Here is an 18,029-nt window from a genome sequence, read left to right as displayed (position 1 = left end):
AGAAAATAATCCAAAGACTAATTTTATCTCTAAGGATAATATTGAGCTTATGCATTTGAATATAACTGATTTCTTTAATTTTCCAAAAAAAATATGAATATCGATAAGATTAACAATATGTAAATAATTTTTCTTTTTATTTATCTGTATTAAATATTATGTGTGTGTTTTTATAGTCCATGTAAATAAATGAAATTTATGTTGTTTTAATACTTATTTTATTTCTTATTGAAAAAAATATGGAAATGCCTCAAATTTTGTTTGGATCAATGATCAATCAAAAGAATATTTGTGTAATTGATAGTGGAACAACTCATGCTATTTTTAAAGACGGAAAATATTTTTCTAATTTCCTTTGAAGAAAAGCTAATGTTACTACAAGATCTGGTAGTTCAAAAATGATTGAAGGCTCCGAAAGAGCTATTATAATTTCGCCTAAAGGGATAAAAATTATTATAAAAGATGCACTATTTTCTTGTAAATCCCCAAGAAACTTGTTAAGTTTTAAAGATAACTGTAGAAATGTATATCATATTGAGACACTAAATGAAATGAATACTGAATATCTTGGTATAACCAAGAGTGTGTCAAGCCAGAAATATGTTTTGAAAAAATTATCAACTTTGTCGTCTGGCCTATATTATGCAAACATTAGTACAATTGAATCACATATGATCGTAAACTAGAAGTTTACTGATCCAAATACATTTGTGTTATGGCATGGTCGAATAGGTCATCCTGGATCAATAATGATGAGACGAATTCTTGAAAATTCAACTGGACATCCGTTAAAGAACCAAAAGATTCTTATGAATGATGAATTTTCATATGCTGCTTGTTATCAAGGCAAATTAATTGTCATACCATCGATCCTGAAGGTTGGCATCGAATCTCCTGGCTTTTTAGAGCGTATACATAGAGATATATGTGGACCTATTCATCCACCTAGTGGATTATTTAGATATTTTATGATCCTGATAGATGCATCATCTAGATGGTCTTATGTGTGCTTGTTATCATCTCGCAATCTAGCGTTTGCGAAGTTGTTAGCACAAATAATAAGATTGAGAGCGCAATTTCCAGATTATCCAATTAAGGCCATTCGCCTTGATAATGCTGGAGAATTTACATCCCCAGCTTTTAATGATTATTGCTTATCAATTGGGATAAAAATTGAACATCATGTTGCTCACGTTCATACTCAAAATGGCTTTGCAGAGTCATTTATAAAACGCCTACAATTGATAGCGAAACCTCTACTAATGAAAACAAAATTGTCAATTACTGTTTGGGGACTGCTATCTTACATGCAGCAACACTTGTACGTCTCAGATCGACACATTATATTAAAAATACTCTTCATCACAATTAGTATTTGGACATGAGCCAAATATAGCCATCTACAAATTTTTAGTTGTGCAATATATGTGCCTGTAGCACCACCACAACGTACAAAAATGGGCCCTCAACGAAGATTGAGCATATATGTTGGGTTTGACTCACCCTCCATAATTTGATCCCTTGAACCATTGATTGGAGACTTATTCACTGCTCGATTTATAGATTGTCAGTTTGATCAAATAACTTTTCCACTATTAGGGGGAGAGAAAATGGAACCCGAAAAAGAAATTCGTGGAAAAGTTTTATCACTATCTCATTTTGATCCACGTACCCGTACATGTGAGTAGGAGGTCCAGAAGATCATCTATTGACAGAAAATAGCAAATTAAATATCAGATGCATTTACTGATTTAAAACGGATAACTAAGTCACATATCCCTGTAGGGAGTGTGCCTATCCGAATTGATGTCCCAAAAGGACCATCTACTAGTATCATAGTTTCTGAATCCCAAACACGCCTGAAGCGTGGTAGACCATTGGGTTCAAAGAATAAAAATCGTAGAAAGAGAAGCATGAAGATTAATAAAAATGATACTACACAAGAACCTCCGGAAGAAGGTCAAGATTTGAGTAATCCTGATATTCTAAAGAAATCAGTGAACCCGAAACTCAAGTGAATGAAGAACTTTCAATAAGTTCTACCGATGATGAGATAAATTTAGATCGATCAAAAATTACGGTGGATAATATTTTTGCATATAATGTTGCACTTAACCTTATGCAAGATAATGAAAGTCTTGAGCCTAAATCCATCAAAGAATATCGACGTAGATGTGATTGGCCAGAATGGCAAAAGGCAATTCAATCAGAATTAGACTCACTTGCTAAACGTGAAGTTTTTGGACCTCGTCCAAACCCTTGAAGGTGTAAAACCAGTTGGCTATAAATGGGTTTTTGTGCGAAAACGAAATAAGAGAAATGTAATTGTAAGATACAAGGCACACCTTGTTGCACAAGGATTCTCTCAAAGACTCGGGGTCAACTATGAAGAAACATATTCACCTGTTATGGATGTAATAACTTTTTGATATCTCATCAGTTTAGTTATACATAAAAATCTTGAAATACATCTAATGAATGTAGTTACAGCTAACCTTTATGGTTCACTTGATAATGAAATTTACTTTAAAATCCCAAAAGGATTAAAATTGCCTGCAATATGTAATAAGTCTCGGGAGATGTACTCAATAAAACTGCAAAGATCAATATATGATCTGAAACAATCAGAGCGCATGTGGTATAATTGACTTAGTGAATACTTAATAAATGAAGGCTATATAAATGATGTCATTTTTCCATGTGTTTTTATTAAGAAAACGAAATCAGAGTTTGTTATACTCGCCGTTTATGTTGATGACATAAATCTCATTGGAACCCCTGAAGAGGTCCAAAAGGCAATTGAATATCTAAAGAAAGAAGTTGAGATGAAAGACCTTGGAAAGACAAAACTTTGTTTAGGTCTGCAAATTGAACATTTAGCAGACAAGGTCTTTGTCCATCAATCTGCCTACACTGAGAAAAAATCTTAAAATGATTTTACATGGACAAAGCACATCCATTAAGTACTCAAATGGTTGTTCGATCTCTTGAAGTGGAAAAAGATCCATTTCGACCTCTAGAAGAGGATGAAAAATTCTTGGTCCTGAAGTACCATATCTCAGTGTTATAGGTGCACTTATGTATCTTGCTAACGCAACTAGGCCTGATATAACATTTTCTGTTAATTTGCTAGCAAGGTATAGTTCATCCCCAACGCGAAGGCATTGGAACGGTATCAAATATATTTTGCAATACGTGAAGGGTACTATTGATATGTGTTTGTTTTATACTAACAAAGGTTGTGCAGACCTTATTGGTTATGCAGATGCAAGTTATTTATCAGACCCACATAAAGCTCGATCTCAGACAGGCTATCTATTTACACACAGAGGAACTGTTATATCATGGCGATCTACAAAGCAATTTATTGGTGCTACTTCTTCAAATCATGATAAAATAATGGCAATTCATGAAGCAAGTAGAGAATGTGTGTAATTGAGATCGATGATACAGTTCATCAAAGAAATATGCGGCCTGAAAAATAATGTTAAAATACCCACAGTTATATTCGAAGACAATGCCACGTGCATAGCTCAATTAAAAGGTGGCTGCATAAAAGGAGACAAAACGAAATATATTTCACCAAAATTATTCTTCACACATGATCTTCAGAAGAATGGTGATATTGATGTACAACAAGTTCGTTCAAGTGATAATCTTGCAGATTTATTCACAAAGGAATTACCAATATCAACTTTTGAGAAGCTAAGATACAAGATTGGAATGCGCCGTCTCCAAAATATCAAATGAAGTTTTCATCAGGGGGAGTAAAATACGCGTTGCACTCTTTTTCCCTTAACCAAGGTTTTGTCCCATTGGGTTTTCCTGGTAAGGTTTTTAATGAGGCAGCACTCAGGGCGTATTACCAGATATGTGTACTCTTTTTTCTTCACTAGGCTTTTTCCCACTGATTTTTTTTCTAGTACGATTTTAACGAGACACATTTCACGTGGACATCCAAGAGAGAGTGTTAACAGGCAAGTGGTTTTCCACTTGATAATTTTCTTTATTGTAAAGTGGAGCTAGTGCCATTTGATTAATTTCTCCACTTGTTTCTTTAATTATTTCTTTGGCTATAAATATAGCCCAAAGATGCAATGTAAAGAGATGCAGGTACAAATTTAACAGAAGCAAAAAAACACATACGGCAAATCCTTTGTTTTCTCCTTTCTCCTCTCTTATTCTCTCCGCCTTATTTTGCTGAATTTAGTTTATTTTATAACAAAAAAATAAATTTAACAGCATCAGGATTATCACGCCACAGATATTGTGAAAAATGCTTCTAACATGTCTTTTTTCAATAACTACTTCTCTTGCAAAGTACATCATCATGAACTCTAATGGACCTTCGGGATCATACGAAATGTCGCTATCACAACCACATCTTAAGCCAGAAATAATACAAAATTCTCTTAAGTCAAAAAATAGCTTCTCTCCATTTACTTCAATAGCAAAAACATCATTTGGGGTTAGATTTAACTCCATGTTCATTAAACAGTGAACAAGTTGTAATTGCGTGTTCACTTTCGAAAGATCAATAAAATACCCAAAACATATACTTCGAAAAGATTCAAACTGGGTAGCAGACAACTTAGCTTTGATTACATCAATCACCTCATAGTTTGTATACACCTTTCAGTGACCAGTTGAATAATTTTCAGAAGCCAACTTTCAAAACTTTCGATTCTACATTGAAATTAAAATATGCATGTCTATAAATGGCAACTATAAGGACTGTAAAAACAATTACATACTTAAACAGAAAACATTAGACTAAACCTTGTCAAAGTCATCCACAGTGGTGTCATTTTTTGAAAGTCAGTTCCTCTTATGTTTCTTCTTGCCAAATTTAACCTTAGACGTTGACCTTCGAATAGGTACCTCATCCACAAAATCGTCATCGTCATCATCAATGATTTCTTTTTGTTTTGTGTTAACATCTACTTTTCTCTTTTTAGAGTTCAAATGTGCAAATCCAACACGTTTTTTCGCAATTGATTTTTTCTTTGGCTGACGTTTAGCTTCAGTGTTATTCCCTGTGTCAGGTTGCAAGTTATCTGGAGGTTTGATATCACTGTTCTTTATTAGGTCAGGTTCTAAGTTATTTGTAGGTTTGACAAGGGCAGGGTCTTCTTGAGAAATCCCTAAATTGAATGATGGGATATCTGCATTCAACTCAGTGCCAAACAGCAGAGAAGTACTATAACCAACATTAACAGGACTAATGTTACTTAGACCTTGTGTTCTTGTTTTCATAACAGGGGTTTTCTGACCTGTATTAACAACAATGACTGATTGAATTAAGCTTGAACCCTCAGTTGAATGAGGTTTTTGAATCTTAGGACTTCTCCTAGGTGTTAATGTCTCATTCATCGCAGAAAATTTGAATTCCTGCAACCCACAAAAAACAACACCAACATCAAAACAGAGAAAATAGTTTAAAAATAGAAAACTATAATAAATGCAAGAATTTTGAACAACATAAAGAACATATTTTGAATCGGAGAAAAGAAAACACAGCAAACAACACCAAAATCAAATAATTAACATCACCTAAAAATCGAAGAAACCTCGAAGTAACAGAAAACAAATTCAACAATAAAATTGGAGAGGAAACACAATAAATCAGAGAAAACAACATAAAAAACGAACAAGTAATATCACCTCAAAAATTGAAGAGAGTTGAAGAAATAGAAAAAAATTCAACACTAAAAATATGGAGAAGAAGCCTTTTCAAGCTAAGCAAAAAACACCAAAACGAACAAGTAACATCACCTCAAAAATGTGGAAAATAATGTGGAAGAAAGTATCACAACTGAAGAACCCGAAGATCTTGCATCCAATGGGGAAGATATCGATCAAAAAGAATTTTGGGAGAGGAAGAGTCGCTATACCCTAGGCAAATAGACAACTTTAATGAAAAGGGCTATTAAAGTTAAACATATGCCATATACGGTAATAAAAATAAAGTAGCATTTAAAAGGGTAATTAATAAAATAAAATATATCACTTATGTAAAAATTCCTTTAACAAAGTATTATTGGGCCATATATATATGGTTAAACTTCCATTTGTTTTTATGATTAAATAGTCATTTTCTAATGGCATTTTAGATTAGAGACATTTTTTTTAATTTTTGTTTTATTATTAAAATATTTTTATATATATGACAATTAGGATCTCAAGCGTAGCAATACCTATAATGCAAATAATAACATAATAACATACTTCCTCCGTCCCATATTAGATGTGCACTTTCAACTTTACATAAGAAATCATTAATACATTGGAAGACTTTATCATCTTACCCTTTATTTATATCAATGCAATATACATAGAGTATAGAAATAGCTAGTATTAGAAATTCTAGGGGTAAAATAGAAAAAATTTAACCAATACTATCTTGATTTAGTAAGTGATCAAGTAATATGGGACAAACATTTTTAGTAAGATGCTCATCTAATATGAGACGGATGGAGTACTTGCATCATAATGTTATATCTATATCATAATAATCTCATCAATAATTTTCATTTAAATACAATAAAAAAATTCTAATAAACTAGAAAATATTATTATTCCTTGATAATTTTTTTCCAAATTGAAGTCGGACACATATTTGCTATATATTCGTTGATTTTAAACATAAAATGAAAAAAGATCAACAATAATTCCATCAACGATATTTTTAATGATATTCTATGATTTGAATCAATATAATAAATTTTCATTTTTTATGACATTATGATTATTATATCTTAAACCTTAAAATCAAAAATTATATCAACAAATACTTATCGTTTTTCAATTCAAAAATATTTCTTATTTTAATTTTTTTTAAATATCATTATCTAAATGAAAATTAATGATGAATTACTAATTTAGGCATTTTTGGGATATTTGTCAACCAAATATTAATGGACATTTTAATTCATTTTTCATAGTTTAAGTATTGTAACCCTTTTCTATTCATACAAATCAAAATAGTCACTCAAATTCTTTAAAGAGAAGAGCCCACAGTTACGCTTACCAATTGCCGTTTGGTTTGCCACCATAAATAAATACATACTACATTACTACCAATGTGTAATTTCTACCATAAAGACTCTTAACGTATAACTTCTATCATAAATACATATATATCATATTAAAAGCATAAAAGTTCTTTAAAATGTTAGATTAAATTTTTTGCCATTTATTAAAAAATTATACAATAGATAAATTGTAATTTATTAATTTCTTTAATTTGTTATTTAATTATCTTTATAATATTTTTTTAAAATTAAGAAAAAAATCTAAAATATATGATAAGAGTAAAATATATTGTAAGAGAAAAATATATGATAAAAGTATTGAGAAGAATTAATAATTAAGGCGTTCAAAAATATATTAAAAGTTTCAAGATTTTCTCTTATCAACATGTATCTATTTTATATATTCTTAAGTTATTTATTATTAGACAATATTCAAAAAAGATGGCAAATAATAATATTTTCTTTTATATTCTGTTGTTTTTAAGTTCCAATTATTTTTAAAACGTTATTCTTCAATATTAATTTTATATGGCACGATTATTTATGAAAGATAAGTATAAAGGAATTAAATCTAAGATAAGTATATCACTTTTTGTATTTTCATATAATATAAAACCTTTAGTAGATGACTTTCAATTTTCTTTCGTCACAAATTCAGATTATCATCTTATGCTTTATCATAATTCTTTTTATTAGAGGAAAATTTATTCACTACATTTAGTATGACAATGGTAAATTATTATATTCCTCTTTTAAAACACTTTTTATCTTTAAAAATTTACATTATTTTTTACATATTTACTTAATAATATAACATAAGCGTACACTATATTATCTTTTTTAAATATACATTATTATTAATTAACACATGGAAAAACACATATACTTAACTATTACATATTAATAAAGAGGGGGATAAAAGACAACTTTTTTTCCGCAAATCTTCTGAGTAGAGAAGTAAGAAAGGCCAGAGAGAATGTCACATCACCTTGCTCAGTCTAGCATTATATATATAGATCTAGATTTGAACAGGGTTGAGGTTAATAAAAGTTACAGACTTGCAGTCTACGCATACCACTAATGCTTTAAAACGATGGGATAGCATCGAAAAACTGTATCCGGTGATTCAACTGCCTTCTCTTTCTACGTTCTTTGGACAGAAAAGGCATCAGCTCTTCTTTATACTTGGTCCTGCATGGTCTCTTTGGATTCTTGCAGGTGTGAGTCAACCAGATCTTCCACTGCAGTTTCATTAACTCTAGTATTAGTGTAGAAATACATGGGATGTTCATGCAAGGAAAATAAATAAATAAACAAGTGTGGAAACAAGAAAATATAGTAGAATGCTACAGAATTTCATGATAGAGAAGACTCACATAAGGGAGGCAACACATCTATATTGCTGTTGTTCCTTGTGGGTTGCTGGAACTATTCTGAAAGTAGATTAACCACGAAAAGAAGATACATATTAAGACATGATTTCGAAATCTGGAAAGCCACGTGCCCACTGAAAGGGCCAGAATATTGAAAAGTTGGTCAAATAATAAAGAAGCATTTCTCCAACATCAAATGGCATTCAGCATCATAGCCCTACAGCAGGTAATGGAAACAAAGGAAAAAATATTTGATCACAGCACATGATAAATTATACCACCAAATCCATAATCGCAAATTCACAATGACAAAGAGATACTTTACAAACCATCTTAGTATTACTCCACCAAGAACTTACCTGTGATTCCAAGATCTTCTGACTGTCATTGTAGTACTGATTTGGATGGTTAACCCCGGCATCACAAGATGAGCCGTGAACAGCTTCAAAGGTCAAAGTGCATGCCAACTGCACAATTTTACAATCACAACATATGAAATAAGATGACACAAGGCAGTGATAATTCATAAAATTATACACTAACCTGATAATGTCTATTTCGGACTTTGTCCAACACATCCTCCAGTGCTCGATTGCCTACTCTCATCCTGGTCAGGGCAGCTCTCAGATTCTCCTCACTGTTGAAGCAAATTTGGCAAGCAAATAAGGGAAAATTGAGACCAAATGTTAGATGACGAGAAATGGAGCAATCTTTTCCAACACATTTGTCTAAAATCTGAGTACCTACTAGTTTACTACCTAGGTATAAGCTAATTGATATAGTATCTATCATCATATAGAGAAAACAATAGGTCATCACATAATGTGAAAGGCACCTCTTCTGTTTCTTTTACATTCTTTTACTAGTTCAATCTTTGAAACATAGAACAATGTGAAGCTAATATCACAATCAAATTACTTTTTACTCTTCCTTACTAATCAACTTCAGTTTCCATCCTCGACAGAATAACACAGTGACTATACAGTCATAAATAGTCTTGTTTGATGGTTCAACATGCAAAAAGAAAAAGTAATAATTAAAGGCAGGCAACTTATATCATCTTTCCGTTCATGCATATAACTACGAGTTCAAAAGATAACTGTGAATATGTTACTAAAAAAGAAAAGCATGGAATCTCATAAAGGAATTAGAGGGAAAAAAAGTAACAAACAAAAATCAAAGAGATTAAAGATAAAAGGGAATTTGGTGAAAACCGTGATATGACACTTCTAAGGCCAACACTGAATATCCAAGTAAGACACATAGTATTATCTAGGAATTAAGTGCAAGTTTGTGTAGCGAAAAAAGTTGTGACTATTGAGTGTTGACCTTCATACCTATGATTAACACATTGATACACAAGGATCCCAATCCAACAAGACGAAAAGTTAATAAATAGATAATAGAACTGACAGACAATAATGTCTTGCATGGTAAGTGTTGAGAATAGAATTAAGTAAATAAAAGTATGTTTTCTCTAACAGCTTAAGCTTTTACATGAAATGATCACACACTTCGACATGGTATCAGTGTCAGACTCATCATATTTCTTGGTTTATCCGATGCTAGGCACCCCATATTATATTGTTCACGCTCCAGTTGGCGGGAGGGGATGTTGAGTCCCATATTGGTGGAGGGATGGATACCTGGTCTCCGTATAAGGTCTTGAGTAGTCCTCACCTCATAAGTTAGCTTTTGAAATTGAGTTAGACCCAATGTCTATTTTCTTATCATGGTATTAGAGCAGGCAAAAGTCCTAGGTTTGATTCTCATTGCGCCCATTACCAAAAAAAATTCCACATGCCTAACCCACATAGGTCAAGGGCATGTTGAGAATATAATTAAGTAAATAAAATTGTGCTCTCTCCAACAACTTAAGCTTTTAAATGAGATGATCACACGCTTCAACAAAACACTTAGAAGTCGTTTGGTAGGGTGTATAAGAATACTATTGAATATGGTGTATTAGTAATGCTGACATTAGTAATGCTTGTATTAGTTATGCTGAGATTATTTCTTATGCAGTGTTTGGTTTGGTGTATTAAAAATAACATGCATTTCATACTTTCTAATAAAAAAATATTTTTTTACAAAAATACCCTCCACAAATATGGTGGAAAGGATGTGCAAAAAGGTTTTGAGGGGCAATGGTGTCTTTAATCATGCTAATGCATGCATTAAACCCCTTGCACTACTAATACCATGAATTTTCATGTATTAGTTATATACACCTTAATACCAAATAGAGTGTATAACTAATGTTTACATAGGATGAAAAGTGTACTAAACAACATACTAGTAATACATAGTTAATGTATGCATTATTTTTTTTAATGCACTCTACCATACGACCCCTTAGGCAAATATTTATGGTCGACAACCAATAGCTTGCACTAACATAACTATAAAAAGAGTTATCTTCTATGATGTAGTTCTCATGTTCAAGATAAAGAACATGGTGCCCATCCTCCATAAGACTTCAACACTCAAAGGAATTAACTATACAGGAATCAAGAATGTCGTATCTAATCAAGGAGATGGGATTTTTTTCTTTTCTTGTGGATAGGTAACGGAACTGGGATATTTAACCTTTTCTAAACCTTGATATGTATTACTCTCTTGAGCTTCCTGTATGGTTGCAATTCTCCTTTGCATGTATTAAGGATTTAATTGCTTTTCTTTTTCCTTTTGGCATTCAGTATCTGAAGCACACAAGCAAGAATAATCCAAACTCGCACCAGCAAGGCCAACCATTCAAGCAAAATGCTCGCTCCCAGAACTATCAACTAGGTTGCATAGATGATACACTGGGTTTTTTCACTCTTTTTTCTTTATCTTTTTCTTTATCTTTTGGTAGGAATGGGACTTCCTAGAAACTTACAACTATGCATTAATGCCATACAACTTCCTAAAAACTTAGATGTCCAAAAAATTTGTTAGCAAATTGCAGGATAATGAGAACTTGTGCTTAATCAATGACAAATCCTGCAAGATCTCATTTTCTCATACATGTTGCAACAAGAACCTGCTACAGCCTACATATCATGCAGATGGAAGCAACCACGTGAAAAGTCACTCAGTAAAAGAAGAAAGCAGCAATTACATATTGTTTGGAAAGATACTTTGTCTAATAGCTTCAGGAATAAGCATGGGGGATGATCATCTCATGTTGTATAAAAGCAACAATTGCTCACTTCAGTGAACAAGATCAAATGCGACACAAGATCAGTATGACCTGAAATGACGATATGGACAGCCATGGTGATCTCCTACTCCAGGAGCTGATGATATAATCTTTTGACAAGAATAAGGTGTGTAATCCTGCACTCTTGCAAGAAAGCAATACGGGTTGTTGAGAAATCAAAGGGAGAAAAGAATGCAAATCTCAACCAAAAAAAATATAGCACAAGATGTAGAAATAATTTCTCTTCTTTTCACTCTTTTTATGTATCAGCAGAATCCTGAAACTATTCCAATATTCTATGCTTACTCATGGGCATTCAAAGGAATAGAGAAATCGTAAAAAGAAGGACAAAAGCCATTTCCTCTGGTTTTTCCTACCTAAAAGAGAGAACAAAAATGAAAGCTGATATCCAGAACTAGAAGAATTTGTTCTCGTTGTATTTCTTCTCTCGGTTGTTTCAGACATTAGAGCTCTTTTTTGTGTGTTGCATTTGTTTTTTCTCAAGGTACTTCTCACTTATAATACAGAATAGAATGTTCCCTCACAACTATGGAGTACAAAATGCATAGATGTTCTCACAAACTCTACATATTCCACAATGCAACTTCAAACAAGTTACTTACCGTTCTCTTTCCTTCTTTCCCGTAATTGTGTCTTATGCTGTATGCATATTCTTTATCAAATCTTTCAGCACCAACCTACAAGAAAAAATTCTGCACTTGATTTTCCAGAGAAATTGAACACATCTGAGACCACCATCTTCAGAAGGTGCAAGCCATATTATCTGACAACCTTTCTTATTGTTTGTTCACAGTCTATTCTCTCCTTATCCATAATGGTAAACCTATTTCTAGCTAAGCTACAAATTTAGCTTGTACAAGGAAAACTGAGGACAACTCTTCTCCACAGTACTTCTTGCCTGTAATAGCTTGCTCATTTTTGGACATGTTCAGTACATTACATTCTACAGAAGAAAAAACTAGCAATGTGTAGAAAAATAATACATAGAGCACTAAATACTGCTTACTTTTCGGGAGAACTCAGCTCTCCAGAATGCAAGGGCATCATCCAACTTCAATCCAACACACTACAAATCAAGCAAAAACACTATCAAAGAATGAACAGTGAAGAATTGATTCTTACAATTGCTAGTTGAGAGAAAAACTAATATTTATGTTCCTGTGGATATCCACGCGCTTCAACCAAAGAATCTGTAACTCTAAACAAATTATTGACAAGAAGAGAGCCCTAACAGAACAAAAGAAAACTTTAGTAATCTCTTCTTTTTTTTCCTTTTAACTTACTTTCTTTCTCGAATGATCAAAACTGTAGGATAAAAATTGTTCTATATCACTTAGCCTATTTTCTATTTTTAAAAGCAATTACTTCTTAACCTCATCCAGAACCATTTCTTTTTCCTTTTAACTTACTTTCTTTCTCAAATGATCAAAACTGTAGGATAAAAATTGTTCTATATCACTTATAGCCTATTTTCTATTTTTAAAAGCAATTACTTCTTAACCTCATCCAGAACCATTTCATTGTCCACCTTCTAGCTTTTATCAATCCTTTTGTTTTTTATTCTTCGCATTTTTCTCTCTGAAAGGCATATATTTGACCAGAATTCTTGAATGCATAGTTTGTATGTTTATCAAATTATTAATCATCCATTTTCTTTTATGCCATGTGCAATAGCTAGCGCATGATGTTCGATAAAAAATAACATATATTGGAGCATTACTATTTGCAGAAAATTTCTAAATTCAGTTGTATTGAACTTCCTTTTTGGATCAACAATTGAAAAGCAATAATATAGTCATAAATAGCCCCAACCCCCCTTCCCCAAACCAAAAAAGGGAGAGGATCGACTGCATGAATATGATTCAACATAGATGAATCACCTGGGAGAAGGAAAGTTTGTAATTTATTTTGATGTAAATCAAAAACGAAAATGATGATAATGGATTGCTATACAGCAGCATAAAATATGGAAGTGATCGGAGCAACAAAGTTCCCATTAATCCTGGTATCACATCCTAAAAAAGATAGTTCAAATTTATTAGGCAAAATCCTCATCAACCCTGATAATGTAACCTTGAGAAATAGACCAAGCTGCATCCTCCCTCCATGCTTCAGATGATGATCCTCTCGTAGCTGCAATAAATCACAAACCGTGGTGAAGACGAACTTTTTAGAAAAGAAAGTGCAGTACCAAAACATCATAACTGCTTAAAAGTACAACTAATAAGAGGAACTATGACAGTAAACCCTAAAAGGAACATAGGATGTTAATGAACTTAGTTTCTTGACCAACTTTTAACCTTTTCGAAAAGATGACGCATACATAGAGGGAATGAACTCTTAGCAATCTGATCAATGTCTTTAAGTGATATTTCTGCATGTTCTCTCGGCTGAAACAAAGGTTGGATTAGTCAAGCAAACACAACAAGAACATTGCAACTGCAGGAAGTAGATGATAATAAAGTAGCTCTAAATCACCTGGCTATAATCAGGACCCAGGTAACTTGTGGATAAGGCTTCAATAATCTAAAATATTGAAGGGGAGTTAGGTTTATACAGTAAGGAACATAAACAATTTTTGAGTGCAACTTCAAAACTAGCTCAATACTCACAGGAACCAAACGGTCCTTCTCCTGTTCTCTGATCATCGAGGTCCATTTTCTGAAATCAATAAACTGAAACTTCTAAAAATCTAAGGATGGAACCTATCCTTTAACTTTTAAAAGAGTAAATAGATGAAACTCCCAAAGCAATATGCTAGATGAACTCGACAACACATAGTCAGCTTAATGAGTTCCGGATATAGAAGCAATCTGACCGATGACAAGTGTGGTCTGTCTAAACCATCAACTAAGATTCAAGAAAAGCAAGAGAAAATGAGAAATCTGACGCACAAAGTGGAAATGCACATGCTAATGATTAGAGGCTTACAAATAAAGCAGTAAACGAATCAATTCTCTTTGTTGTCTGATATATCGTACATTATTGGATGAAAAGCTGAATGGATTTGTTCAGCAATCCAGTTTCTAATGTGACATGCTCAACTAATTTGTGGCACTGCACTCATTAAGAATCAAGTTCCGGAAAGGATAATTTCATTTTTAGGACAAGCAATAGGCTTGAAACAAAGTTTAAAATAGTGAAAAATAAGATAAGTTACTTCCAATAATTGTTATCATAAGTTTTAAAATGTTGCTTATCTAATAAAGGGTATGCTCGTCTTTTCATGAAGAGCAAAAAATGGGGCGACCAACCTGTTTGTCAGCACTAGTGCTTTCGAAAGATGACTTCGGAACTGCGTGACAACTAGTGAAACCACCTGCAAGAATAAGCTACGTCACAGCAATTGGTATATTGATATTAACATATTCATTTGGATGCTTCCATAAAAATACAATGAATTACCTGATTCATGGCAATATATGCATTCCCTTTCTGAATAAATACTCGTCGACCTGCCACAAGCTCTGGCACCTCCTCAAATGGAACCTTGAGTTATTAAAACCAAAATATATAAGAGAAAACTCAACCAGAACCTCCCAAAGCAAAATCTCATTCAAACAAGATAAACAGAGTCCCTTTTGCCACTTTATTTTCCTAGCGTAATAGAATTGAAAACCTATCTTTAAGTTCATACTGAGCCAATCATGAAAAATGTTCAGCCACACCAAGAGGTCTACACTCAAAATCATAGCCACTTTTCTTTCTTACAATTCCCAACAAGCTTGCTGGTCAAACCAATGAAGTCTCTTAAGCAACTTAATCTGTCGATTCATACACATGTAGCTATTAGGCATACAGGTATACTGGTGCATAACTAGAGGTTACATTCTTCATTACATAGAACTTAGGATTCAGAGGTATGGATCTCGAAGTGCATAAGGATATCGGGGTGCGGTGAATAAATGGGTATTATGACATTTATACATATACATCTGATTAATTAAAGTTGTTGAACTAAAACTAATCAATTTATACTTTACAAATACCTAATATTTTATTCATAAGATATCTCATGTATAAGTACCTACTATTTCATTCATAAGACATCCCATGTATAAATACGTAATAATTTATTCATAAGATATCTCATGTATAGCAAAGTGTTCATACTATATATGAATACATGCCACAAACTCAAAAATAAACCAAATACCCGATCAATCTATATTTCTTGGTCATAGATGTAGCCAAAGTACCCAAAATGAATTGACCAAATCCTTTGCGGATCCCACACCCAAATCGTATCGGATCTACTTGGGTGCAGCAGAATTTTTTTTGAAGAGTCCAAGAAACATATTAGCTCCTTTATTACTGCCATTTTCTTTTATGGGGGGAGGGGGGGTTAAGCATTGCAAAAGTCAAGAGCATACCTTGTAAAAGATGGCATCAGCTGAAAATAATCATAATCATGAAGTTAATGCCTTAAATAGTGTCAAAATAGAAGTTCACAATTGGAATTGCAAAAGAGTAATACTACTTGTAATAGGTTGTCCTATTGCGCGTGCTACTTGGTTCAATTTGTCCTTCACACTCTGCATCAGAAAAGAAAGCCGTAAAGAAAAATCTTATCTCCAAAAGATTCATCAAATCACCAAAAAGTAAAAACTTAAATGTACTGGTGTTAAGAGAACAAAAACTTGAAAAAAATATGACTTGTAGCGCATTTACCTCATATTCAGCATTGCTCACAGCTTTGTATGGAAGATCAAACTCTGTCATTAGCAACCTCTGCGTCCAAATTTATTATATCACAAACAATAAGCATAAAGATGTTCTGAGAGGAAAAGAAAATGTGCCAGTTACTATATCAAACCTGAATTTCAGGAGCTTCATCCCGGAAACGGTAACGAAATAATGTAGTTTCGATTGAAAGAAACCATTTTCTTAACTCCTCCCTAAAAGATTAAGTTATATATATTAAGCAATCCTTTCTTAGAATTATAGAGAAACTCGAAAATAGAAAAGTCAAGAAGATTTACTCACGTCCTGCAATAAACAAGTCGCAAGACAAAATGTGAAATTATGTCCTTATTAACAACCTCAGAGGAATCTTGTTGCCTCATATTTGTTTTCCACAGATCCAACACCTAATTTTGAAACCACTAAAATCAATCCAAATGTAGGAAGAAATAAAATATACTACTCTACTAAAATTGAGTTACCAATCTCTCCATCTCATCCGGCTTCTTTCCTCTAGACAAAGCATCCGAAATTCCTTTAAGAACTAGATTGAATAAATAATAATCAGTGAACAATAAACAGTACTAGATAAACACGGGTCAAATGAAATTTACAAATAAAATAAGGTTATCAAAAGATTATGAGCATCAGTCACATAAACTGAACGCAACTTGAGAAAAAATGAAGTGATTTTTATACAAAATATTGAAAATATAACAGAAATTAGGAATTAGAAAGCATCAACCTGACGAACTATTTCGCGGTTCATAAAAATATGTAAAAAATTGTAATGGAATTTAGCTACAAAAGGCACATCGTTACAAGTCGGACAAGTAACAGATCTGTGGATAACAAATTACACTTTTTTAGTTTTACTACCTCGTAGGCGATCGATGGCGTAAAGCTCGAAATCGTCAAGACGGACTTCAAGAGGAGGGGCAGAGCGATAGAGAGGGAGAGTTGAAACGACGCCGTTGGACACCGAAGATTTCCTCTGAGACCGTACAGCTTCCATCGTTTCGCCTATCAATTTCACGATTCAACACAAACGCTGTATGAATATAACTGTATGAGTAAATGGATCAAGTACAAAATGGCGGGAAACATTTCCCTCCAGTTTCGGGCCGGGCCCATTCACTATCCATAAGTAGCCACATTAGTGTTTTTTAAAGAGAAACTAGTTTTTGCACGTGTATCTCATGCTAATCAAGAGCGGATCCACATAGAACCGTAGGGGTTCACTTGAAAAATTATACTGTATATAGAGAATTAAATTTGTGATTTGTGTATATATACTAATTATTACGTAGTGCAGTGGTTAAGAGCGTAAAGATCCACCCACAATAACTGAGATCAAATCTCAGTTGAGGGATTTTTATTGTTATTTTTGATCTTTCTCATATTTTTTTTAAATTAGTCTGACAACTTTTTCAAATAGCTTTATATTGTAAATTTGGTTTCGTTAAATTATTAAATTATATATAGTAATATTACAATCAAAAAATTAATGTCCAAGTCTATATTATTACATATTCAATAGATTTTTTAATAAAATTATTTAATTTAGTTAAAAATTATTGAATTTAAGCTCGCTCATATATGATCCGACCCGATTATATCTAAACTAACCCGTTAATTTATCAACATTATTAGCATATTTTTTTCGAACCCCTTGAACGAAAATTCTGGGTCCGCCACTGATGTTAATTACTTTTAATGTTTTAAAATGATATA

The 18,029-nt window shown here is 32.7% G+C and overlaps 2 protein-coding genes across 4 annotated transcripts; both read right to left on the bottom strand.

Annotated features, from left to right (window-relative positions):
• Positions 1-4,727: 4,727 nt before the first annotated feature.
• LOC129904916 (uncharacterized) lies at positions 4,728-5,845 on the bottom strand. Its single transcript, XM_055980331.1, has 2 exons — positions 5,776-5,845; positions 4,728-5,391 (listed from the first exon to the last, which is right to left on the bottom strand). The coding sequence occupies exon 2, from the start codon at positions 5,371-5,373 to the stop codon at positions 4,819-4,821; it is 555 nt and encodes a 184-aa protein (XP_055836306.1). The 5' UTR covers positions 5,374-5,391; positions 5,776-5,845; the 3' UTR covers positions 4,728-4,818.
• A 2,070-nt stretch (positions 5,846-7,915) lies between these two features.
• On the bottom strand, positions 7,916-17,405 carry LOC129870705 (probable DNA primase large subunit). 3 transcript variants are annotated; one of them, XR_008762119.1, is made up of 20 exons: positions 17,175-17,404; positions 16,778-16,839; positions 16,599-16,702; positions 16,429-16,510; positions 16,284-16,343; positions 16,093-16,147; positions 15,986-16,005; positions 15,018-15,101; positions 14,867-14,931; positions 14,225-14,273; positions 14,091-14,138; positions 13,913-14,002; positions 13,686-13,745; positions 12,619-12,678; positions 12,215-12,289; positions 11,643-11,728; positions 8,951-9,044; positions 8,767-8,874; positions 8,411-8,624; positions 7,916-8,275 (listed from the first exon to the last, which is right to left on the bottom strand). XR_008762119.1 is itself a non-coding variant. In XM_055945548.1 (20 exons), exons 1-19 carry the CDS (start codon positions 17,308-17,310, stop codon positions 8,429-8,431), a joined length of 1,377 nt encoding a protein of 458 aa, XP_055801523.1. In that variant the 5' UTR covers positions 17,311-17,400; the 3' UTR covers positions 7,916-8,275; positions 8,411-8,428. The 3 variants fall into 3 exon arrangements, 2 of the variants coding, with proteins under 2 accessions (XP_055801523.1, XP_055801524.1); XM_055945548.1 differs by having other exon boundaries at positions 8,411-8,467; positions 17,175-17,400; XM_055945549.1 differs by lacking the exons at positions 7,916-8,275; positions 8,411-8,624; positions 8,767-8,874 and having other exon boundaries at positions 11,643-11,735; positions 17,175-17,405.
• Between the last annotated feature and the right edge of the window lie 624 nt (positions 17,406-18,029).

This window comes from Solanum dulcamara, chromosome 10, assembly GCF_947179165.1.
Source record: "Solanum dulcamara chromosome 10, daSolDulc1.2, whole genome shotgun sequence".
Lineage (NCBI taxonomy): Eukaryota > Viridiplantae > Streptophyta > Magnoliopsida > Solanales > Solanaceae > Solanum > Solanum dulcamara.
This window is presented reverse-complemented; position numbering and strand designations above follow the sequence as displayed.

Coding starts and splice junctions, on each gene's coding strand:
- LOC129904916 (XM_055980331.1), bottom strand. CDS start 5,373: ATGAATGAGACATTAACACCTAGGAGAAGTCCTAAGATTCAAAAACCT.
- LOC129870705 (XM_055945548.1), bottom strand. CDS start 17,310: ATGGAAGCTGTACGGTCTCAGAGGAAATCTTCGGTGTCCAACGGCGTC. Junction 16,006..16,092: donor AATAGGACAACCTATTACAA/GTAGTATTACTC, acceptor GATTATTTTCAG/CTGATGCCATCTTTTACAAG. Junction 14,139..14,224: donor AGAAGGACCGTTTGGTTCCT/GTGAGTATTGAG, acceptor TCAATATTTTAG/ATTATTGAAGCCTTATCCAC.